The 25,000-nt window shown below is 45.0% G+C and overlaps 1 protein-coding gene across 1 annotated transcript in view; it reads right to left on the minus strand.

The window, feature by feature from the left end:
• KRIT1 (KRIT1 ankyrin repeat containing) overlaps positions 1-25,000 on the minus strand; it is a 74,572-nt gene that overhangs the window by 21,294 nt on the left and 28,278 nt on the right. The window contains exons 3-9 of the mRNA XM_040352347.1: positions 19,523-19,679; positions 17,562-17,721; positions 15,628-15,720; positions 13,309-13,438; positions 11,500-11,743; positions 6,421-6,536; positions 1,285-1,428 (exon numbers count right to left, since the gene is read on the minus strand). Coding sequence (XP_040208281.1) covers positions 1,285-1,428; positions 6,421-6,536; positions 11,500-11,743; positions 13,309-13,438; positions 15,628-15,720; positions 17,562-17,721; positions 19,523-19,624 — 989 coding nt within the window. The 5' untranslated portion in view covers positions 19,625-19,679. The remainder of the gene's footprint in view (positions 1-1,284; positions 1,429-6,420; positions 6,537-11,499; positions 11,744-13,308; positions 13,439-15,627; positions 15,721-17,561; positions 17,722-19,522; positions 19,680-25,000) is intronic.

Here is a 25,000-nt window from a genome sequence, read left to right on the forward strand (position 1 = left end):
AACCCATCGGTGGTTCTAACCCTCCCACCACCTAATTCAAAAGTAAGAAAAACAGTATTGGCCAAGCATACACCTTTATAAGTGAGGTTATAAGTTAAAGCTGAACGCCGGGATAAGCAAATATTGCTAAATACAGTACATTGGTCATGTGTATTCTTCCTAGAATCTTCGGGCCAGATTCACAGAGCAAGTACGCCGGCGTATCTACTGATACGCCGGCGTACTTTCAAATTTCCTGCGTCGTATCTTTAGTTTGAATCCTCAAACCAAGATACGACGGCATTTGGGTAAGATCCGACAGGCGTACGGCTTCGTACGCCTTCGGATCTTAGATGCAATACTTCGGCGCCCGCTGGGTGGAGTTTGCGTCGTTTTCAGCGTCGGGTATGCAAATTAGCTTTTTCTCGACGATCCACGAACGTACGGGTGGCCGTCGCATTCTCTTACGTCGTCTCTAGTCGGCTTTTTCCGGCGTATAGTTAAAGCTGCTATTTTGCGGCGTATAGATAGACTTGCCATGTTAAAGTATGGCCGTCGTTCCCGCGTCGAAATTTGAATTTTTTTTTTTTTGCGTAAGTCGTCCGTGAATAGGGATGGACGTAAGTTACGTCGAAGTTCTAAAAATGACGTTGTTGCAACGTCATTTCGCGCAAAGCACGGCGGGAAATTTCTAAACGGAGCATGCGCAGTTCAATCGGCGCGAGGACGCGCTTCATTTAAATGAATCATGCCCCCTACCCGCCCAATTTGAAATACGCGCCGAGAGATACACTACGCCGCCGTAACTTACGGCGCAAAATCTTCCTGGATCTGACTTAGAGCCAGGTAAGATACGTCGGCGTAGCGCATCTCCGATACGCTGCGCCTGGGCATTTGTACGTGAATCTACCCCTTGGTGTCCTTCGTCCACTTCTTCCAGATCTGTGCAGTAATCCAGTTTAAAAATGTCCCTCTGTGCTGGGGCATAAAGACCGCTTACTGCTGCTCTCTCTCCTTGTGCAGGGCGACTGGTCTCGTCTCCGCCCCCCTCCTTTAGTTTACTGCAGGTAGCATGTGGTGGGTGGAGCATGTGTGGTCCCTCCCACAGCTCTTCTCTCTGCACTATGTACAGCACCATGATGAGGTCACTGCCACCTTTAAATAGTAATATATCGGAGTTTGCAAAGGAACCTGGCTAAGTTAGGGGGGTGGGGGACGGGGGGTACGACGCCTGTGTACCAGAACTGTATTTTTGCTCAGGAACTCTCCTCCTCCGGCACAATACAAAGTCATCAGAACACTCACCAGCAAGCATAATGTATGGGGGCCCATTGGTCATTGTCTAATTGGTTCACCGAAAATCCCTCATCTAATAATCGACTTAATAGTGTGGAATCTCCTTCACAGGCGCTGCGATGCAGAGGGAAATCGTCCACCCACTGGCGCTCCCTAGTGGACAGAATTAAAAGTACATTACATTCCACACTTAATTTTTGCAAAAAAAAAAAATGAAAAAAAAAAAAAAAAAAAAATACAAAAAAAATTGTCAATTCATCGATTTCAACATGAGATGACAATGTAGTGTAGTGTACTTTTACAAATGTTTTTAGCGCACAGTAGCGAAGTGTTTAGAACTTCCGCCTAGCAGCACTATGGTCGTTGGTTCGAATCCCAAACCATGACACTACCTGCCTGGAGTTTGCATGATCTCCCTGTGCCAATTTCCTCCCACACTCCAAAGACATGCTGGGAGGTTAATTAGCTCCTGTCGAAATTGTCCCTAGTATGTGTATGTACGAGTGTGAGTTCGGGACCTTAGATTGTAAGCTCCTTGGGGGCAGGGACCGATGTGAATGTATAATATATTTGTAAAGCCAGGGCTTTTTTTGGCAGCGGGAACGTGGGGGAACGCAGTTCCGGCACCTCCAACACTGAATGTATGTAATGGCAAGGGGTTCAGGGTCTATTGATGCTAGATGCTGGAAGGGGTCTATTTGTGTGGGGCGGCAGGGGGTCTATTGTTGCTAAGGAGGTCTATTGTTGCTGGTGGGAAATCTACTGTTGCTGAGGGTGGGTCTTGTGTTGCTGGGAGGGATCTAATGATGCTGGCTGCATAGAAATCCATTGTTGCTGCTGGTGGTCCATTGTTGCTGGCTGCTGAAGAGGCTATTGGTGCTGGCTGCAGGGAGATCCTGTATTCTCTAAAATGGGCAGTACTGGGAGGTGGGACCATGGAATGGTGCAGGAGGTAGGTAGGGGGTGGAACCAAGGGACGGTGCAGGAGGTAGGTAGGGGGTGGAACCAAGGGACGGTGCAGGAGGTAGGTAGGGGGTGGAACCAAGGGACGGTGCAGGAGGTGGGTAGGAACCAAGGGACGGTGCAGGAGGTGGGTGGAACCAAGGGACGGTGCAGGAGGTGGGTAGGGGGTGGAACCAAGGGACGGTGCAGGAGGTGGGTAGGGGGTGGAACCAAGGGACGGTGCAGGAGGTGGAACCAAGGGACGGTGCAGGAGGTGGGTTTGGCAGAGGAAGAGAGAGGTTATAACCCCTGTCAGTTTGTTTTGCCATCATTTCTGATTTCCTGTCCCTTAGCCACATCAGGAAGTGAGAGGATTTTACTTTAGTTCTACTTTAACCCTCCTCTGCTAAAATCTAATGGGTTTAGTTAAATTTGAATGCCTTATTTCTTTAGAACTGATAGATAGGAGTATATAATGTTTAGTAACAAGTTTATTATTTATGGTATTAAGGTTTGAACATGTACTACAGACACAGATTTAGCCGTTGTGATATGAATTTAGATTTAGTTTTAGTCATAGTCTTTTGACTTAAATGCCATTTTAGTTTTAGTCATATTTGAGTCCACTAAAATTGTATTATTACATTTTAGTAGACAAAATGAAACACTGCACACAGGAACAGAGCCGAGGTTGTCAATCAGCTGGAGCTCCCTTCTCTGTCACAGGTTTTTTATACATATACAGTAATAGGTGCGCATTAAGGCGAATAAAGTCCAACGAAACAGATTATGAGAGAAGACATTCAGATTTCTTTGATGGGATACTCAAATAAATTATTAAGACATGGACTTGCAGAGGTGAAAGCAGATATAGGATGTAACAACAAATAGTAGTGCCTGGCCAGCGTCCACCCGTTGGGCATAGTGACGTCACATGCCCATCGTCCATCTACAGCCACCATCAGAATAGATACAAAAGGATTATTCGGATTTTTAAAATGTAATTCTCAACTTTGAAGGGTGACATGTTAGGTATCCATTTACTCTGCGGAACTTCATCTTTCACATTATGCAAACAAATTGGGCCAACTTTACAGTTTTTTTTACCACCATTGTATTCTCTAGGGTCTCTGCTAAAAAAACATAGGCCCGGATTCACAGACATCGGCGCATATTTATGCCGCCGTAGCGTATCTCATATACGCTACGCCGACGTAGCGCAGAGAGGCAAGCACCGAATTCACAAAGCACTTGCCACCAAATCTGCGCTGGGTTTCTTAGGCGCAAGTCGTCGTAAGTGGAAGTGGGCGTGAGCCATGCAAATGAGACGTGACCCCATGCAAATGATGGGCCGAGCGCCATAAAGATACGAATAACGAACGGCGCATGCGCCGTCCCGTGGATGCATCCAGTGCGCATGCTCAGAATCACGTTGGAACTACTCCCTAAGATACGCTGGATCACTGCCTACGACGTGAACGTAACCTACGCCTAGTCATATTCACGTACAATGTAAACGACAAAAGATACGAAGGCTTGTGTTCCCTGGTCCATACCTTTGCATGGGTTGTGCCTCCTATATGGGGAATAACTTTACCCCGGGCATACGACTACGCAAACCGCGTATATTATGCACCAGCTGCAAGTTTGTTCGTGAATCGACGTATTTCCCTCATTTGCATATTTGAATCGAAAATCAATGGGAGCGCCACATGCGTTCAGCGTAAATATGCGCCCACGATACGCCGGCGTAGGCAAGTTACGTCGGTCGGAGGAAGCCTATTTTTAGGCGTATCTTGGTTTCTGGTTCGACGCATAGATACGACGGCGCACATTTGTACTTACGACGGCGTATCTGGAGATACGTCGGCGTAAGTGCTTTGTGAATCCGGGCCATAATGTTTGGGGGTTCTATGTAATTTTCTAGCAAAAAAAAAAAATTATGATTTTTATGTAGGAGAAAGATGTCAGAATTGGCCTGGTTGTTAAAGGGGTTGTAAAGGTACAATTTTTTTTTCCTAAATAGCTTCCTTTACCTTAGTGCAGTCCTCCTTCACTTACCTCATCCTTCCATTTTTTCTTTTAAATGTCCTTATTTCTTCTGAGAAATCCTCACTTCCTGTTCTTCTGTCTGTAACTCCACACAGTAATGCAAGGCTTTCTCCTTGGTGTGGAGTGTCGTGCTCGCCCCCTCCCTTGGACTAAAGGAGAGTCAGGACGCTCTCTACGTTGCAGATAGAGAAAGGAGCTGTGTGTTAGTGGGCGTCCTGACTCTCCTGTAGTCCAAGGGAGGGGGCGAGCACGACACTCCACACCAGGGAGAAAGCCTTGCATTACTGTGTGGAGTTACAGACAGAAGAACGGGAAGTGATGATTTCTCAGAAGAAATAAGGACATTTAAAAGCAAAATGGAAGGATGAGGTAAGTGAAGGAGGACTGCACTAAGGTAAAGGAAGCTATTTAGCAAAAAAAAAAATTGTACCTTTACAACCCCTTTAAGTGGTTAAATAAAATAAAAAATCTTATATATCATATTTGATATTATCGTATCTCATTCTGCACCTTAAAGCGGTAGTTCACCCTGACCCACATGATGTTACCATCGAGACAGGCATTGTAGCGCGAGCTACAGTATGCCTGTCCCGATTTTTTTAACCCCGTACTCACCTCGTAGTCGTCCATCGTAGATTTCGGCTCCCGCGGGGAATGGGCGTGCCTATGGAGAGGGAGGATGATTGACGGCCGGCCCTGGCACGTCACTCTCCCCGAAGACAGCCGGAGTAGGTCTCGGCTCTTCACGGCGCGTGCGCACAGGCTATGCGCACGCGTCGTGAAGACCAAGCCTATTTCGGCTATTTCCGGAGAAGCGTGACGCGCCAGAGCCGGCCGTCAATCATCCTCCGTCTCCAGAGGCACGCCCATTCCCCGGTATCTTCGATGGACGACTACAAGGTGAGTATGGGGGGAAAAAATTCGGGACAGGCATACTGTAGCTCGCGCTACAGTGCCTGATTTAAAGGTAAAAGAAAATTTTTTTTTTTTTTTCCTGTCGATAGGGTGAACCCCCGCTTTAACCACTTCCCGACCTCCTCATGTACATTTACGTCGGCAGAATGGCACGGACAGGCACATCAACGTACCTGTACGTGCCTGCCTAGACGTGGGTCGGGGGTCCGATCGGGACCCCCCCCGGTACATGCGGAGGTCGGGTCCGCTCGGGGAGCGATCCGGGACGACGGCGCGGCTATTTGTTTATAGCCGCTCCGTCGCGATCGCTCCCCGGAGCTGAAGAACGGGGAGAGCCGTATGTAAACACGGCTTCCCCGTGCTTCACTGTGGCGGCGCATCGATCGCGTCATCCTATTTATAGGGAAGACACGATCGATGACGTCAGTCCTACAGCCACACCCCCCTACACTAGTAAACACATACACAGTGATCCCTAAATGTTACAGCGCCCCCTGTGTTTAACTCCCAAACTGCAACTGTCATTTTCACAATAAACAATGCAATTTAAATGCATTTTTTGCTGTGAAAATTACAATGGTCCCAAAAATGTGTCAAAATTGTCCGAAGTGTCCGCCATAATGTCGCAGTCACGGAAAAAAAAAAAAAAAAAATCGCTGATCGCCGCCATTACTAGTTAAAAAAAAAAAAAAAAACTATCCCCTATTTTGTAAACGCTATAAATTTTGCGCAAACCAACCGATAAACGATTATTGCGATTTTTTTTACCAAAAATAGGTAGAAGAATACGTATCGGCCTAAACTGAGGAAAATTTTTTTTTTTATATATGTTTTTGGGGGATATTTATTACAGCAAAAAGTAAAAAATATTGCATTTTTTTCAAAATTGTCGCTCTATTTTTGTTTATAGCGCAAAAAATAAAAACCGCAGAGGTGATCAAATACCACCAAAAGAAAGCTCTATTTGTGGGGAAAAAAGGACGCCAATTTTGTTTGGGAGCCACGTCGCACGACCGCGCAATTGTCTGTTAAAGCGACGCAGTCCCGAACTGTAAAAACCCCTTGGGTCTTTAGCCAGCATATTGGTCCGGGGCTTAAGTGGTTAAAAATCCCAATGAATCCTTCCGCATCTATCTAAGAGATGCGTCGCTAATAAGTTGACCTGCGACCGCGGTTACAAAGTTATTTTCCACCATCAGAATAGTAAAACACAAAAGAAGGTAACAGGGACTGTACTTGTCTTCCAGAACGCTGCTCATGCTCCTCTGCCACTTGTCTCTCTTTGGAATCTGGATTTTGGAATAGTCCGGAGCTCCGAGCCCAAAATACGGGTTTATTACCACTTTATCCACCTACAATGAAGGAAAACATGGTTATTTCAACGTGATACTTCCCTGTGAATGTAAAGATTTGGAGAGTCATCCAACATAGTTGGATGAAGAAATAAAAAAAATATAGCCACTATGACCATAACAACAATATAAAGAATGTGAAAAATTGTACCATCATCCAGAGATTTAAAGTGGATGTAAACCCAATTTTTTTTTTTTTTTTTTGATGTCACAATGTAGAGTATAAGATTTCCTATCATCTGTGCCCAGTCTTGCCACACAGAGTTAATCCAGCTCTGAGCAATCCTCTTTTATTGTTCAGTGAAAATTAACAGACTTCCAGATAAAAACCTGTCTAAATAAAAAGTCCTTTCCTCTCTCCTTGCTTTGAGTGACCGGTTATTTACATATCTAGCTTGGACATGTTTATCATAGGTTATGTTTATCATAATATGAGGTGATCCACAGTATAAAAAGTGAGAAATCCACCCCTCCCCCACATAACACATCCTGGTAATATACAATGAACTGTGGATCACCTCATATTATGATAAACATAACATAACATCATTTTGGGTTTACATCCACTTTAAAGATATAGAAAAACGGGAGCTTCGTCCCCAACCAAGCCAACCTGAAAAACGGGGGCAATTGGTCTATCTCGGTACAGGTTAAATTGAGGTAAATTCAAAGGGCCGGATTCAGGTACATTAGTGTATCTATCCGCATGGCGTAACGTATCTCAGATACGTTATGCCGCAATAAATTAGGGAACGTCTAATTAGGGAACTTGCGCCCTTAGTTACGGCGGCGTAACGTCTGTGGTCCGGCGTAAGCCCGCCTAATTCAAATGGGGATGATGTGGGCGTGTTTTATTTAAATTCACTGTGACCCCACGTATTTGACGTATTTTACGAACGGCGTATGCGCCGTTCATGAACAAATCCCAGTGCGCATGCTGGAAATTACGCCGCAAATCGTCATTGCTTTAGACGTGAACGTAACTTACGTACAGCCCTATTCGCGAACGACTTATGCAAATGACGTAAAATTTTCAAAACTCGACGCAGGAACGACGTCCATACTTAAAGTGGAGTTCCACATATAAATATAACATTACATCAGTAGTTTTAAAAAAATTTCATTAGTCCTTTAAGAATTTTTTTTTTAGATGCCTTCAAAGTGTTGTTGCTAGGCAGAATAGTTAATCTTCCCTCATCCTGCACCTAGGTGCTTAAGCTTCACCGCACAGACTCCTGGGAATGTAGTGGGTGTAACTTTCCAGGAGTCTGTGCACTCCCCAGTCTCAAAGAATCATGTGACTTGGACAGTACAGGTGCTGAAATCTGATCTGAAAACTATTACATTGCTTGTGCAGCACTGAGCATGTGCGAGATCTGCAAGGCTGAAATCCAGGAAGTCATACAGTCTGGCTTCATGATGCCCACACTTAAAGAGGAGTTCCACCCGAAAATGGAACTTCCTCTTAACCCACTCCTCTCCCCCTTACATGCCACATTTGGCATGTCATTTTTTTTGGGGGGGAGTGGGGGCTTCAGGAGAAGGGGACTTCCTGTCCCACTTCCTCCTTCCGCCGAGGGGCTGAAAAGGCAATTAAGCTTAATCGCCTTTTGGCAGCCCCTCCCTGTATGCGATCGCCTAGGACACGTCAGGTCCTAGGCGATCGCCTGTCCAATCAAACAGCGCAGCGCCGAGCTGGGGAGGGGGGGAGAGGAGCGGAGCCCCGGCCGGCGCGTCGCTGGAACGTGGAGAAGGTAAGTGTTAGTTTATTAAAAGCCAGCAGCTACACTTTTTGTAGCTGCTGACTTTTAATAAACTTAAAAAATGGGTGGAAAACCCCTTTAAGATGGCCCCAGTCAATTTCTATTTTATAAAGTGTCTAAATGCTGTAACAACCTAACAAAACGGACCTTAGTTTACAGACTAACTTACTAGAATACATTAAGCTTGTGTATTACAGGGGTATTTATATTTAAAAAGTGAAATTGTGGCCCGGAACTCTGCTTTAACATAGGATACCCCTCATATAGCAGGGGTAACTTTACGCCGGGAAAATCCCAACGTAAACGACGTAAAAAAATGCGCCGGGCGGACGTACGTTTCTGAATCGGCGTATCTACCTAATTAGCATATTCATTGCGTAAATATACGGAAGCGCCACCTAGCGGCCAGCGTAAATATGCAGCCCAAGATACGATGGTGTAAGACACTTACACCGGCCGGATCTTAGGGAAATTATGGCGTATCTAGCTTTCTGAATACAGAAAGAAGATACGCCGGCGCTTCGTAGCACTTACGCGGCGTATCAATAGATACGCCGGCGTAAAGGCTATCTGAATCCGGCCCCCGTACTGCTCAACTGCCTATGGTGGAGCTTTTTTTGGGACTATTTTCAGACTCTTTAAAGCAGTTGAAAGCATCCTGATAGGACAAGCCATGTTAACCAAATGCAAAGCAGTTCAAAAAACGCAGCTTCCGAATTCTTAGTACTCTTACATGGTTTCCAATTTTGGGTCTCTAATTATCTCCTCTTCACACTTTGTGGAGTCCCTGACCTGGGACTGGTATGACTGTTTGGACATCCCATATCCACATTTTTCTCCAGGTCAAGGACTCCACAAGTCAATCAGGGTTCCTCCAGAGGGTAGTAAGGGTTCCTTGTCCTGTAAGCAATAGAGGATCTTTATCTCCTACTTTCACTGGTCATCAATGTAAGGCCAGCCATAGATGCAATCAAGTAAATTTGCTCTATCAATACAGACAGTGGTGACAGGGGAATCTCTCCCATGGAGCCATTGTGTTCTTCCACCAGGGGGGGGGGGGGGGGGCAAGGGAAGCTGTCCCCACCAGAACACAATGATTGTTAGCTAGTCTATACCAGCCAATAGCAAAAATCCGACAGGCTGGTTATACCCACGTTTAACTATCAGCTTGGGTACAATCGGTTTGCCCATATGTGGTTTGAATTTCGTCTGGTTCCTGCAGAACTGGCTGGAATTTGAACCATCTATAGCTGGCTTAAGGGGGTCAATTCAGTTCTCAATACCATTTATTGCCCCTTTTAACATCAATGACAGCTTGAAGTTTTTTGTGGTATTTGTGGATGAGGCTCCTTATCTTCTCAGATGGTAAAGCTGCCCATTCCGCTTGGCAAAAAGCCTCCAGGTTCCTGTAAATTCTTGGGCTGTCTTGCATGATCTCTCTGGAGTGGCTCAATGATATTGAGGTCAGGAGACTGAGATGGCCACTCCAGAACCTTCACTTTATTCTGCTGTAGCCAATGACAGGTCAACTTGGCCTTGTGTTTTGGATCATTGTCATGTTGGAATGTCCAAGTAAGTCCCATGCGCAGCTTCCTGGCTGATGAATGCGAATGTTCCTCCAGTATTTTTTGATAACATACTGCATTCATCTTTCCAACAATTTTAACCAAATTTCCTGTGCCTTTGTAGCTCACACATCAGTGATCCACCTCCATGTTTCACAGTAGGAATGGTGTACCTTTCATTATAGGCCTTGTTGACTCCTCTCCAAATGTAGTGTTTATGGTCGTGGCCAAAAAGCTCAATGTTGGTCTCATCACTCCCAATGACTTTGTGTCAGAAGGTTTGAGGCTTGTCTCTGTGTTTGGCGTATTGTAAGTGGGATACTTTGTGGCATTTGTGTAGTAATGACTTTCTTCTGGTGACTCGACCATGCAGCCCATCTTTCTTCAATTGCCTCCTTATTGTGCATCTTGAAACAGCCACACAATATGTTTTCAGAGAGTCCTGCATTTCACCTGAAGTTATTTGTGGGTTTTTTTTGCATCCCAGACAATTTTCCTGGCAGTTGTGGCTGAAATTTTAGTTGTTCTACCTGACCGTGGTTTGCTTTTAACATAACCCCTCATTTTTCACTTCTTGATTAGAGTTTGAACACTGCTGATTGGCATTCTCAATTCCTTAGATATCCCTTTCCTGTTTTATACATTTCAGCTACCCTTTCCTGCAGATCCTTTGCCAATTCTTTTGCTTTCCCCATGACTCAGAATCCAGAAACGTCAGTGTAGCACTGGATGAAAGATGCAAGGGTCTGTCAGGAGTCCATAAACTCTTTGATCTTTTTATACACACACTAATTACAAACAAACAGATCACAGGTGAGGACGGTTACCTTTAATAGCCATTCAAACCCCTTTGTGTCAACTTGTGTGCATGTTATCAGGCCAAAATCACGGGGTATGTAAACTTTTGATCAGTGTCATTTGGGTAGTTTCTGTTGTCATTATGATTTAAAAAGAGTAAACACGTTTGATTGATAATAAATCGCTTCAGCCAAACGCTAACCTTGAGTGAAAGAAAAGGTTTGTTATCATAGGTGTGCGCAAGGGGTGTGCCTGGGCACACCCTAATCTTGGGGTTGGCAACCGGTCAATGGTGGACAGGTGGCAGGTTAACAGCAATCCTTCCTGGCCGACCCTCAGAATCTGGACAGGAGAGGTGGCGGGTGTGGAATTTAGTGGAACTGATCTGTATTTTCCTCCTGCAGCAGCTGAAAGTAGGCTTCTCTTCCTCTCGCTTTTGTCAACATTCAGCTGCCACAGAAGGAAAATATAGAGGATCGGTACTAACATATGCCACCCCGCAACCCCTCTTTTCCATGTTCCTCTTCCTTCTATTGCCCGGGTCCCCCATGTGCTCCCTTGCTCCCCCTTCATCCCATTGTTTCTAAATGGAGAGCGGGGAAGAGGCCGGTAAATATGTCAAACACATATGTGTTGGAGCTTTGGGGTGCACACCCTAATCCATTAGGCTGCGCACACCTATGTTTGTTATTCATATTCTCTGAAAAATGGCCAAGAAATCATAAATTCGCCCAGGGTATGTAAACTTATGAGCACAACTGTATATATTCTTTATTCAATTGTCTGTCTTGGGATGCCCACCCAGCACAGGACAAAACTAGTGCATGAAATTAGTACCCTGTTTGTGTATTGCAGGTCGGATCCGAAGAGAGGATTGTATATACAGATGTCTGCCTTCTCCAGTGCCATCATTTTGCTCTTGATTTCCAGAGCCGTGTAGCCCATGTGCAGAGAGTCTACAGACTGGCCGTCTTCGGAGGAGTAAGCTGGATTGGTGACGTTGGTCTTTATCCTGTCTAGTGGAGACGGGCGGAATAGCGCAGCGATGGCGTGAGACTTTGTGTGCTGCTCATCCAGCCACCTGCACAGAGAACAGGCAACAGGTCAGCTGCAATACCATCATTGTACAGTTAATAATTAAGAAAAAAAACTTAAAGCGGAGCTCCGCTGTACAAAAAATATTAAAAGCCAGCAGCTACCAATACTGCAGCTGCTGACTTTTAATATTAGGACACTTACCTGTCCTGGAGTCCAGCCACATCGGCAGCAGAAGACGAGCAATCGCTCGTCACTCTGCTGCCCCCACCGCCATCCTTGGTGAGGGAACCAGGAAGTGAAGCATTACGGCTTTACTGCCCAGTTCCCTACGGCGCATGCGCGAGCCTCGCTGCGCCGCGCTCACTGGTCCCCGCTGTGTTATTGGAGCCGTGTGTTTCCCAGAACACAACGGGGGCGGACAGGACAGGATTTGACGTTTTGCCCGCAGTCTACCCACAGACTGTGTGGCCGGAAGTGGGTGCAAATACCTGTCTTTAGACAGGTATCTTCACCCCCCCTCCCCCCTGAAAGGTGCCAAATGTGACACCGGAGGGGGGGAGGGTTCCGATGAGCGGAAGTTCCACTTTAGGGTGGAGCTCCGCTTTAAAACCGAGCTAAATTTATTCTTCAAATGCCCTTTCGCCAGACCCGCATCTTATGGGTGCCGGTCGTTATTGGCTGGCAAGAATGACGCCACTCCTGCACATGCTTAACCAAACAAGCTGAAGTTAGAAGCGGCTACCATGCAGAGCTGCACCAGATTTTGCACTTGCCGGTTTTAGTAAATCAACCCGTTGCACGTCTTGTCGTCCATAAATAGATTGCCTGTTTACAGTTTATGACAGTTGACATTATATTTTGAGTTCTTTGTGGTCGGATACACCTTAAAATTCCTTTAGTTCTGCTTTTTAAAGTATATCTGACCACCAAGAACTCAAAATGTAATATAATGCAGCTTACCAGTCCTTAGGTGTGTTAGCTGCATTTTCGGTATGCTTTTAAAGTAAACCTGCGATGATAAAAATATGAAGGTTGCCAATACTAACTTACTTCTAAAAAAGACTAAATTGATTGGCGTAAAATATCGAGGCCAGGTGAAGCATTTCCAAAACAAGGTCAGCAAAGTCCTGGCATTCTGCCCGTGTGTACGTCGGTCTGTCCGACAGAAGCCGGCTGTTCGGTCGGCTTCTGTCAAACGTGCATGCTGGAAAACGAGCAGCCGTCCGACTCCCGATCAACGCTCTCAGCCAATGACAGAGCGCTAATCGGAGTGTTCCGACAGGGGGGCCATCCCCCTGTCAGAAGACAACAGCTCAGCGGGGAGAGATCGCTGGACGATCCTAGCATGGTTAGTACAACGGCTACGATGGGAGCGGTCAGTTTTTTTTTGTGCAACCCTCTGGGGGGGCGGCACGAAAAAAATAAAAATAAAAAAAACTGTAGTGTGTACCAGGCTTTAGGCTGGGTTCACACTAGTGCGATGCGAGGACCCTGCGAATCCACTAAGGGTTCCCGCAATCGCACAGCAGTTCACACTGCCATATGCAAACTGCTGGCTAGCGTCATACAACAAAAAACAGCAGACAGAAATAACTCTAAAGCTCTTACTTATCCAGGGCGAGAAGCATGCGTGCAGTGAGAGTGGAGAAGTGGCTGCTGGTCTCGCTGCACACCCTCATGATATCCTGCAGACAGAAGAACACGGGTCCGCCGGGGCTGTAGGACATCTTTGAATTATCTGAAAACAAGACAATAAAAACTCTTAAAGAGGACCTGTGACTTTAAATCTTGCTCTCCTGAGAGTCTGGAAAGGCAGAAAACAATACTGAGAGAAAATGCCAACTGACCAGGGCAAAGAAGGGCAGAAACTGAGGTTTGGCAGAGGCCAAGCACATGGTCAAAGGAAAGGGGTCATGGGTAGAGAGGTGTAGTACTCCCAAATGGCCATCAGGCAACGCTCTACTCCAGATAGGATCAAGATCTTTACAACTCCTCCACTACTTACATCAGTAAGAGCCGGTTCACACTGGGGCGACTCAGCCGCCCGACGAGTCGCGTCCCATTCAATGCAATGGAACCGTTCTAATAGGAGCGACGCAAGTCACTCCGAATTAGAAAAAGGTTCCTGTACGACTTCGGGGGCGGCTCGGGGCGACCTGCGTTGACATCTATACAGAAGTCGTTTTGCAGGTCGCCTCTGAAGTCGTCTTCAGGACGACTTGCAGATTCGCCCTTGAAGTCGTGCCGCGGCTGTGTGAACCGGCTCTTAAAGACATCCGAAAACAAAACAAGTAGTCTCCATAGTGTGGTAAATAAAACAGGTTTATTAATAAAAAGGGATTAGCACTCACATAAAATCGCTCTCTGGCAAAGCATAAAGAGACTGGTTCACACAGAGTAAATCTGTACGGGAAATGGTAGGGTTTTATGACATTGATACCTACTTGCGATCCTTTGCGCAAATGTGGTTCATACCGCTTTCCACAGATGTAGAGATGCTTGTTTTTCTACTCATCGTAAAATCCTTTACTCTGAGTTCATGGACGGACACAGCCCTCATGCTTGACCTTAGGGTTATATCGCCCCTTTTAGGAGTAGGACTAGGCAGAATCAAAAAAACAAGCGAAGCACCACCCAGGGGGAAGTCCTTACTGGCAGTAACCCTGCACTCTGCTCCCGGCAGCTCAGTTCCTTATAATGCAGTACAAACCAAAACAGGAGGGGTGGGTGCTGTGTCCGTCAATGAACTCAGAGAAAAGCATTTTACGGTGAGTAGAAAAACAAGCATCTCTACATCTGTGGAAAGCGGTATGAACCACATTTTTTCAAAGGATCGCAAGTAGGTATCAATGTCATAAAACCCTACCATTTCCCGTACAGATCCCACTCCCTTCCACTTCTTTGCAGAACATCACATTAGTATTACCAGGTGATAATTTCAGATATTCATGACAGCTGCTAAAAGTGCATTTAAAAGCATAAGAAAATACAAATAAAACTAAAGTTCAGTTTTTGGATAGAATGGGAAAGGGTTTGAACCCCTTTCAGTTTTAATTGTTCTGTGTCCAGTCTGGGGAGATTCACCCCACAATTTGTCCTGTTGGCCATTGTCGCAGGAACTAAAAATGAGGGGGGGGGGGATCCAAAATGTAAGACTTGTCACTGGAGGAAGAAGTTAGAAGTGAGGGAAATGCTTCCATTGGGACACCTATTCCAATGAAAGCTCTCCAAGATGGGAATTTGGAGAGGTTTCCTTATTCCCTGTTGGGTCCCCAGGATAGGAAGTGAAGGGAATTCTCCCCAGAAGGAAAACCAAAATAACCTGATGTTGTTTTACCCCTTTTTCTCTCTATTATATTTAAAACTATAAAAAAAAAAAAATACGGTACTGTGGTGTGTATTATCGCCGTATACCGCACACTTTTTTGCCCTGAAAATCAGGGCAAAATCGTGGGTGCGCGATATACGCCGATACCCGAGCTGTGTTTGAACCACTGCGAGACAGCCGCCGAGGGACCCCAGAATACCAGGTTCGGGGCCACTCTGTGCAAAACGAGCCGCACAGTGGAGGTAAGTATAACATGTTCTTGCGAGCGTGCTCCCGTGATACAGCCGGCAGCTATAGCTTTCAATCAACCAATGAATGAGCCGAGAAGCCTGCGCGTTCACAGCGCGGGACTTTCGAAGGGTCAGGCAAGAAAACGGGGGCTCAGGGGGGCGCGCTAATGCTGAGATGTTTTTTCACCTTAATGCATTAAGGTGAAAAAAAAACGTACCTTTACAACCCCTTTAAATGCAGGCTGCAACCTCCTTCTGGAAAAAAAAAATTGGCCTGGTCATGAAGGGGGTAAAACCTTCAGAAACTCAAGTGGTTAAAAAAAAAATGGGGAAGAAAAAGCCCAATTAGCAATGGAACATTTTTTTTACCTTTAACAGAGGCCGGAACCAGGAACAGAGTCGCTTCTTTCCCAGACCTCTCTCCTTCTAGGGGGAACTTCTTCATTAACACAACCCTCTTCCCTGGAGACAAAGGACATATACAAGATGATAGTTCACATCAGAAAGAAATTCAGAAGCAACTGGCTGTTACACTACAGAATATAAAATATAAAAAAAAAAAAAAAAAAAATCGGCAAAACATGCAGGTGCTGAATATGGTGGTTTACATCAACAGTCATCCCTAGGCCACCACTACAGATTATACATTTTTGTTTGGCAAGACTTCGGCTTTTGAACTGAATTACTAAAAAAAAAAAAAAAAAAACAACACTTTTGGATGTTTTTTTTTAGCTCGCCTGTAGGTGCACACCATTTTCCTAAATAGCTTCCTTTACCTTAGTGCAGTCCTCCTTCACTTACCTCATCCTTCCATTTTGCTTTCAAATGTCCTTATTTCTTCTGAGAAATCCTCACTTCCTGTTCTTCTGTCTGTAACTCCACACAGTAATGCAAGGCTTTCTCTCTGGTGTGGAGTGTCGTGCTCGCCCCCTCCCTTGGACTACAGGAGAGTCAGGATGCCCACTAACACACAGCGCCTTTCTATATCTGCAATTTAGAGAGCGTCCTGACTCTCCTGTCGTCCAAGGGAGGGGGCGAGCACTACACTCCACACCAGAGAGAAAGCCTTGCATTACGGTGTGTAGTTACAGACAGAAGAACAGGAAGTGAGGATTTCTCAGAAGAAATAAGGACATTTAAAAGCAAAATGGAAGGATGAGGTAAGTGAAAGAGGACTGCACTAAGGTAAAGTCAGCTATTTAGGAAAAAAATAAAAGTACCTTTACAACCCCTTTAACCACTTCCCGACCGCCGCATGTATATATACGTTGGCAGAATGGCACGTACAGGCACATTGGCGTACCTGTACGTCCCTGCCTTCTAGCGGGTGGGGGGTCCGATCGCGACCCCCCCCGCTACATGCGGCGGGCGGATTCCCTCAGGGAGCGATCCTGGACGACGGCGCGGCTATTTGTTTAAATAGCCGCTCCGTCGCGATCGCTCCCCGGAGCTGAAGAACGGGGAGAGCCGTATGTAAACACGGCTTCCCCGTGCTTCACTATGGCGCTGCATCGATCGAGTGATCCCTTATATAGGGAGACTCGATCGATGATGTCATTCCTACAGCCACACCCCCCTACAGTTGTAAACACACACTAGGTGAACCCTAACTCCTACAGCGCCCCCTGTGGTTAACTCCCAAACGGCAACTGTCATTTTCCCAATAAAGAATGCAAGAATGCAATTTAAATGCATTTTTTGCTGTGAAAATGACAATGGTCCCAAAAATGTGTCAAAATTGTGCGAAGTGTCCGCCATAATGTCGCAGTCACGAAAAAAATCGCTGATCGCCGCCATTAGTAGTAAAAAAATAAATAAAAAAAAAACAATAAAAATGCAATAAACCTATCCCCTATTTTGGAAACGCTATAAATTTTGCGCAAACCAACCGATAAACGCTTATTGCGATTTTTTTTACCAAAAATAGGTAGAAGAATACGTATCGGCCTAAACTGAGGAAAAAAAAAATGTTTTATATATGTTTTTGGGGGATATTTATTATAGCAAAAAGTAAAAAATATTGCATTTTTTTCAAAATTGTCGCTCTATTTTTGTTTATAGCGCAAAAAATAAAAACCGCAGAGGTGATCAAATACCACCAAAAGAAAGCTCTATTTGTGGGAAAAAAAGGACGCCAATTTTGTTTGGGAGCCACGTCGCACGACCGCGCAATTGTCTGTTAAAGCAACGCAGTGCCGAATTGTAAAAACCCCTTGGGTCATGTAGCAGCATATTGGTCCGGTCCTTAAGTGGTTAAATTACACAGCAGACTTATCATACAGCTGATGTCATTCCCAGCTCACCTTTCACCCCTTGGTTGGTTGGCGAGTTTAGCTTGGTGGTCTCCAGCACATACTGGAGGATCTCCTGGGATTTGTCTTTCTCCCCCTGCAGTTTAGTTTCCAGTAACATCTTCCTTCTCTTCTTCTTCTGCCCTTCTACCGGCACCTCGATCATCAATATCTGCAATCAAATGTCAGTCATTTCTTTTCCTCTCCACATGTATTTTCTGAAGTTTTAATCCATATTCTATTATTACAACTACAGTACAGGAGAAAATATAAACCCAAACTGGACAACATTTCGTTTTCGAAAGCACTGGTAATAAAACAGTGGCAATTTTTTTTTTATACAATAAAGTTTTCACTAATCTGGTCATCCTCCTGCAGCCACTTTAAGCCACGTCTTGTCTTGCTCCAACATTGGCTGTGCATCATCGCGCTTGACCGGCTTCCTGATCTTTATAATGATGGACCAGGCCAGTGCAATGTGTGCCTTCACCAGAGGCTTACGTTACAGGTTGACAATGCAAGAGCACAAGTGGTATACGGTCGTCACCCAATAACAGATGTGTGAGCGCCAGTCCTGGAATACTGGGAGCCCTGCCTGTGTAGATGACGACGCACCAAGTATGCGGCATAAAAATAAAATGGACAGGCCGAGCTCACAGGAAATAACCTAAATGACACGACTGCTGTTCTGTCCAAAGTGGACTGCAGGAGCTGGAGTGAGGAAGAAGCCAGTGAAAGTGCGAAAGAAAGTGCGTGCAAAAGAAAGAAAGTGTGTACGTGAGAAAAAAAGAAAGCAAGAGCATGCGAAAGAAAGCAAGAGCGTGCGCTCAAAAGAAAGCAAGAGCGTGCGCGCGTAAGAAAGCAAGAGCGTGCGCGCGTAAGAAAGCAAGAGCGAGCGCGCGTAAGAAAGCAAGAGCGAGCGTGCGAAATAAAGCAAGAGCGTGCGCGCAAAAGAAAGCAAGAGCGTGCAAAAGAAAGCAAGAGCGTACGTGCGTGCGAAAGAAAGCAAGAACGTGCGTGTGAAAGAAAGCAAGAACGTGCGTGTGAAAGAAAGCAAGAACGTGCGTGCGAAAGAAAGCAAGAACGTGCGTGCGAAAGAAAGCAAGAACGTGCGTGCGAAAGAAAGCAAGAACGTGCGTGCGAAAGAAAGCAAGAGCGTGCGTGCGAAAGAAAGCAAGAGCGTGCGTGCGTGCGAAAGAAAGCAAGAGCGTGCGTGCGTGCGAAAGAAAGCAAGAGCGAGCGTGCGTGCGTGCGAAAGAAAGCAAGAGCGTGCGTGCGTGCGAAAGAAAGCAAGAGCGTGCGTGCGTGCGAAAGAAAGCAAGAGCGTGCGTGCGAAAGAAAGCAAGAGTGTGCGCGCGAAAGCAAGCAAGAGCGTGCGTGCGAAAGAAAGCAAGAGCGTGCAAAAGAAAGCAAGAGCGTACGTGCGCGCGAAAGAAAGCAAGAGCATGCGAAAGAAAGCAAGAACGTGCGTGTGAAAGAAAGCAAGAACGTGCGTGTGAAAGAAAGCAAGAACGTGCGTGTGAAAGAAAGCAAGAACGTGCGTGTGAAAGAAAGCAAGAGCGCGCGTGCAAAAGAAAGCAAGAGCGCGCGTGCAAAAGAAAGCAAGAGCGTGCGTGCGAAAGAAAGCAAGAGCGAGTGTGCGAAAGAAAGCAAGAACGCTCGCGAAAAGAAAGCAAGAGCGCGCGTGCAAAAGAAAGCAAGAGCGTGCGTGCAAAAGAAAGCAAGAGCGTGCGTGCAAAAGAAAGCAAGAGCGTGCGTGCGAAAGAAAGCAAGAACGTGCGAAAGAAAGAAAGCAAAAGCGCGCTTGCGAAAGAAAGCAAGAGCGCGCGTGCGAAAGCAGAAGCGCGCGTGCGAAAGGAAGTGTGTGCGAAAGAGCGCGCAAAAGAAAGAATTCAAAAGCGTACACGGGACTGATCCGCTTTAAAAAGTTTGCATGTAGTGTTAAGAGTAAGACACCCAATACATAAACTTACTTCATAGTGCTTGGCTCTGTATTCCCGTGAATTGAGACTTGCCGGGTTTTTCGGTCGGATCACAGCCACATGGACGTCTTCTGTGTCACTGGAGCTGCCCATTGTGCCAATCTTCCTACTGCTGGACCCACGGGGTTAAAGAAAGGGACCTGCCAGCCTAGAGGGAGAGACCACACGCTGAATGAGTCTTTGTAATTGGCAAACTATAATATAAAAAAATATATATATTATATACACACACACACACACACACACACAGTATCTCACAAAAGTGAGTACACCCCTCACATTTTTGTAAATATTTAATTATATATCTTTTCATGTGACAACAGTGAAGAAATGACACTTCGTTACAATGTTGTGTAGTGAGTGTACAGCTTGTATAACAGTGTAAATTTGCTGCCCCCTCAAAATAACTCAACACACAGCCATTAATGTCTAAACCGCTGGCAACAAAAGTCAGTACACCCCTAACTGAAAATGTCCAAATACTTTCTGTCACACCATATTTGCGCAGCGGTCTTCCAATCGCTCTTTTTTGGGAAAAAATTCACTTTTTTAAATAAAACAATAAGAAAACAGTAAAATTAGCCCATTTTTTTTTTTATTGTGAAAGATAATGTTACGCCGAGTAAATTGATACCCAACATGTCACGCTTCAAAATTGCGTCTGCTCGTGGAATGGCGACAAACTTTTACCCTTTAAAATCTCCATAGGCGACGTTTAAAAAAAAATCTACAGGTTGCATGTTTTGAGTTACAGAGGAGGTCTAGGGCTATAATTATTGCTCTCGCTCTACCAATCGCGGCGATGCCTCACATGTGTGGTTTGAACACCGCTTTCAAATGCGGGCGCTACTGCATGCAAGCTTGGCGGGACGGGGCGCGTTCCTGGCTTCTAACATTTTTAGCTGGCTCCTAGATTCCAAGCAAATTTGTCAAGCCCTGATCCAGCCAATAAGCTTACAAGAAGCCACAGCCTTGACACCTTCAGAGAAAGAAAAAAGGGGCACCTGTGATGTTCTTAATGAATAAAGAGACTGATGTAGACCATAAGTTGGATAGAAGCCGATACATAACTTCTGAACGTAGTTAGGGTAATGAGCCATCGCACCATCAGTATGTGTTGCCCATCTGTGCAAGTGGCGTCCATGGAACTTTGAAATAGAATTCATGCCAAATGAGTTAAAATTGCCACCACGTAAAATTTGTAGATAGGCGGCTGTTTTTACCACCCCCTTGCCGCTTGTGTGGACATCGCCTTAAAGTGGATGTAAAGCCACTCTCATCCTTTCTGAACTACTTCCATAGTGCCGATCTATAAGGATATAGACGCCTCCTGCATGTATCCTTACCTGTCAAATGTCTCCCCTCTGTCTGTTATAAGAACTGAAAAACTGCAGATTCTGTGGGTGGATCTGTTGTCTGGAGCTCGGTGGGTGGAGTCGTGATGTCAGTAGACTCCCCGCCCTCCTCTACACTCCCCTTGTCAACATGCATTTTTTCCTATGTATTCCTTACACTAAATTCTGCTATGATCACTAACATCCAGTCAAAATACAGAAAAGTAACAGCATGACTTCAGAAAGGGAGTGGGGGTGGGAATTAAAAAATAATGCCTGTCTCCAGGCTAGTGCATGAGATATGTAAATAACCTGTCACTCACAGCAAGGGGGCGGAACGGACTAAGGTTTTTCTCTGTAAGTCAGTTTTATTTCACTGAACAATAAAAGAGGATTGCTCAGAGCTGGATTAACTGTGGCAAGACTGGGCACAGATGATAGGAAATCTCATACTGTACATTGTGACATAAAAAAAAAAAAAAAAAAAATCGGATTTACATCCACTTAAGACCCGGACCTTTATGCAGGTAAAAGACCTGCCCAGTTTTTGCGATTCGGCACTGCGTCGCTTTGACAATTGCACGGTCGTGCGATGTGGCTCCCAAACAAAATTGGCATCCTTTTTTCCCCACAAATAGAGCTTTCTTTTGGTGGTATTTGATCACCTCTGCGGTTTTTATTTTTTGCGCTATAAACAAAAATATAGCGACAATTTTGAAAAAAATGCAATATTTTTTACTTTTTGCTATAATAAATATCCCCCAAAAAGATATATAAAAAAAAAAGACGTTTTCTTCCTCAGTTTAACCCGATACGTATTCTTCTACCTATTTTTGGTATAAAAAAAAAACGCAATAAGCGTTTATCGGTTGGTTTGTGCAAAATGTATAGCGCTTACAAAATAGGAGATAGTTTTATTGCATTTTTATTAATTATTATTTTTTTTTTTACTCAGCGATTTTTTTCGTGACTGCGACATTATGGCGGACACTTCGGACAATTTTGACACATTTTTGGGACCATTGTCATTTTCACAGCAAAAAAATGCTATAAAAATGCAATTGTTTACTGTGAAAATGACAATTGCAGTTTGGGAGTTAACCACTAGGGGGCATTGTAGGGGTTATGTGTGACCTCATCTGTTTTTCTAACTGTAGGGGGGCGGGGCTGGACAAGTGACGTCATTGATCGTGTTTCCCTATATCAGGGAACACACGATCAATGAAGCTGCCACTGTGAAGAACGGGGAAGCTGTGTTTACACACAGCTCTCCCCGTTCTTCAGCTCCAGGGACCAATCGCGGGACTCCGGCGGCGATCGGGTTCACGGGTTCCGTGGCCGCGGAGCTTCGGACTGGTCACTTAAAGAGGACGTACAGGTACGTGCTTGTGCCCAGCCGTGCCATTCTGCCGACGCATATCTCCAGGAGGCGGTCCTTAAGTGGTTAATGCTGGATTGTTAGACACAGAAGCCACCGTGGAAGAATGCAGAACATATTATTCAGGTAAGCCACGAGATGGCTAAAAATACAGTTACTGCTTGCCCAGAATTCAGCATTAATGTCCGACTGCAAAGTACTTTTTGTTATTTCCCCTCAGAAATAATAATTATAGCTTGTGAATGGCAAGCATGATCCTAATTAGCCCGGGCCATGTTCCAGGTGCTCCTGCATGAAGCAGATGTAATTAGCAGAGTTCCTCTGTTTCGGCGTACTGCTCTGCGGGGACGCAGCGCCGCAGGACTGTTAATTGGTAAAATGCAAAAATGCCGGCACAAAGGTAAGCCGGCCGCATCACCGGGGAGAGATGAAACATGACTCAGGTCCGATTAATGTTCCATGAGCAGCCTGGCAGCGCACCGAGGCGACTTCTAAGACTTTAAATAACCAAGAAAGTTCCAGGAACGAACAAAATCAGTCAGACAAAACAGAAAAGAAATGAAGAAAGATTTGCGAGATGGCGTGGGCAGCATTCTAGTCAATATTTGATAGATAGGGGGGTGTAATGGCGCTTGCAAAAACTAAAAACCAGCAACAGTTTTATATCAATAAATGTTAATAGTAGTTCCTAGAATATAGGAGTGCATCCGTCCTCTGCTGGGGTACAAATGTGTTCCACTCTAGGTCTTAGCCCAAATCACCACCCAACATCAATGGTTTGATGTGGACGGTAATGCGAGTGAATAAATACTGAAATCCAATGGACAGATGTGCCTCTCTGGCCGCACAGTGTACATAAGATAGTGATAATCCTTATCAATGTATTAAAACAATGAAATAAAATGTGCCATCAAATCCTTAAGTGCTTCGTAAGAAAAAGTGCAATGTGCAAAATACTCAAATAAATAATTAGAGTGAAAGTGAACTCCAAAATTCCTGGAAGATAATTCAATAACAAACACATGCAAGGAAATTCAACAACTGATAAAAAGTCCAATAGTGCAAGTGTCCTATATGAACCAAAAAGGTTCAACCACAAAAAAAGCGTCTTTTCATGTATAGTGAAAAAATATAATAATAATATACACTCTAGAAAAATAAATATAAAAATAGATAATAAAAAAATATATAAAAAAAAATATAAAAAAATTGATAGATTATAATCCGATGCAATTGTGAAATATCACCGAAAGATTAATGATATTGATTGACTATATCCAGTGCACAATCGTGTAGTAGTGAAGAAATGTATAACTAAAGTCCAAAATTCAAAGTGCATCTGTGCTCCATTCACAATTCAGTTCATAAGTGGTTAATTCAGTGAAGACTGATGCGGTGTGCCCATATGCCTGTGAATCCAAACAGCCCGGCTTTCCTCAGTGTGGAGATATTCTTACCAGCCTCTTACCTTACTGAGGCTTTTTCCAAGCCTGCAACAGAAGCTGCTCTGTAAACACACAGATCCAATCCAGAACGGCTCACACTCTCCCAATGCTGGCTTTTTGTGAGATACTGTACGTAATGCACATTTTTTATGGAATGGCAACAAAGATCCAGCAAGCAAAAGGCACTGCAACAGACTCAAAACCTGTTATTCTTGTAGGCCATTTTGATTCCTTTCAGAAGCCTGCCTGAAAAACTGATGCTCTCCTATCCTGCCATGTTTCTAGGACTTTGCTATGACGCTTCTGCCAATGCTCCAGCTCTTGATGCTTGCCTGCACCATGCTAGACTATACTTTCATTCAAGGTATTTGTACTATTCATTATTACCTTTGGTCTCAGGCAATAATCTGGTCCTAAATCGTACACAGGGAAATCCAAACCAGCAAAGAAGGGCAGACAGACAGGGAGCTTGATCACGAACAACAGAGGTATCACTCACTAGCACTAGCACAAGAAGGATTTAGGACCAGATTATTGGACTATTTCTTGAATTTAGCCTGCCTTTTCACCTGGACTGTCAAAGAACCATGCTATCTATCTGCTAACTGAACCATCAGGGATGATAAAAAGACAGGGCCAGATCCACAGCCCCGCAGCGCAACGTAATTTAACCGATTTAAGTTACACTGCCGCAAGGTAGCTACACTGTTGCCTGAGACCAAAGGTAATAATGAATAGTACAAATACCTTGAATGAAAGTATAGTCTAGCATGGTGCAGGCAAGCATTTATTGTGCCCAGGTTAGGTTGGTTTGCGCATTAGTTCCCCCCTTGTTTCATTCTAGTCAATATTCCAATTGCGCATGTTCCTGGAGAACGGCTCATAGAGAAAAGGTGGGTGCTGAAACGATCACCAGCTGGGCACTGGAACCATCAAACAAACATATTCGCCAGCACTAGAGGTCGACCGATAAGGGTTTTTCACTGGCCGATGCCGATATTTAGAAATCAGGGTGGCCGATTTTCTATTTTATTTTTTGGTGGCACTGGCTCGTGGCACTGGATGGCACTAGCAGAAGGCACTGATTGGCAGGTTGCACTTATTGGCACTGGCAGGTTGCACTGGATGGCACTGAAAGCTGGTGCTAGCAGATGGCACTAATTGACACTGGCAGGTGGCATGGATTGGCAGATGGCACTGATTGGCAGGTGGCACTAATTCGGAACTGGATGGCAATAGTTGGCACTGGCAGATGGCACTGGTTGGCATTGGCAGGTGGCACTGATGGCTTTAGTTGGCACTGGATGGAAGG

This window comes from Rana temporaria, chromosome 5, assembly GCF_905171775.1.
Source record: "Rana temporaria chromosome 5, aRanTem1.1, whole genome shotgun sequence".
Lineage (NCBI taxonomy): Eukaryota > Metazoa > Chordata > Amphibia > Anura > Ranidae > Rana > Rana temporaria.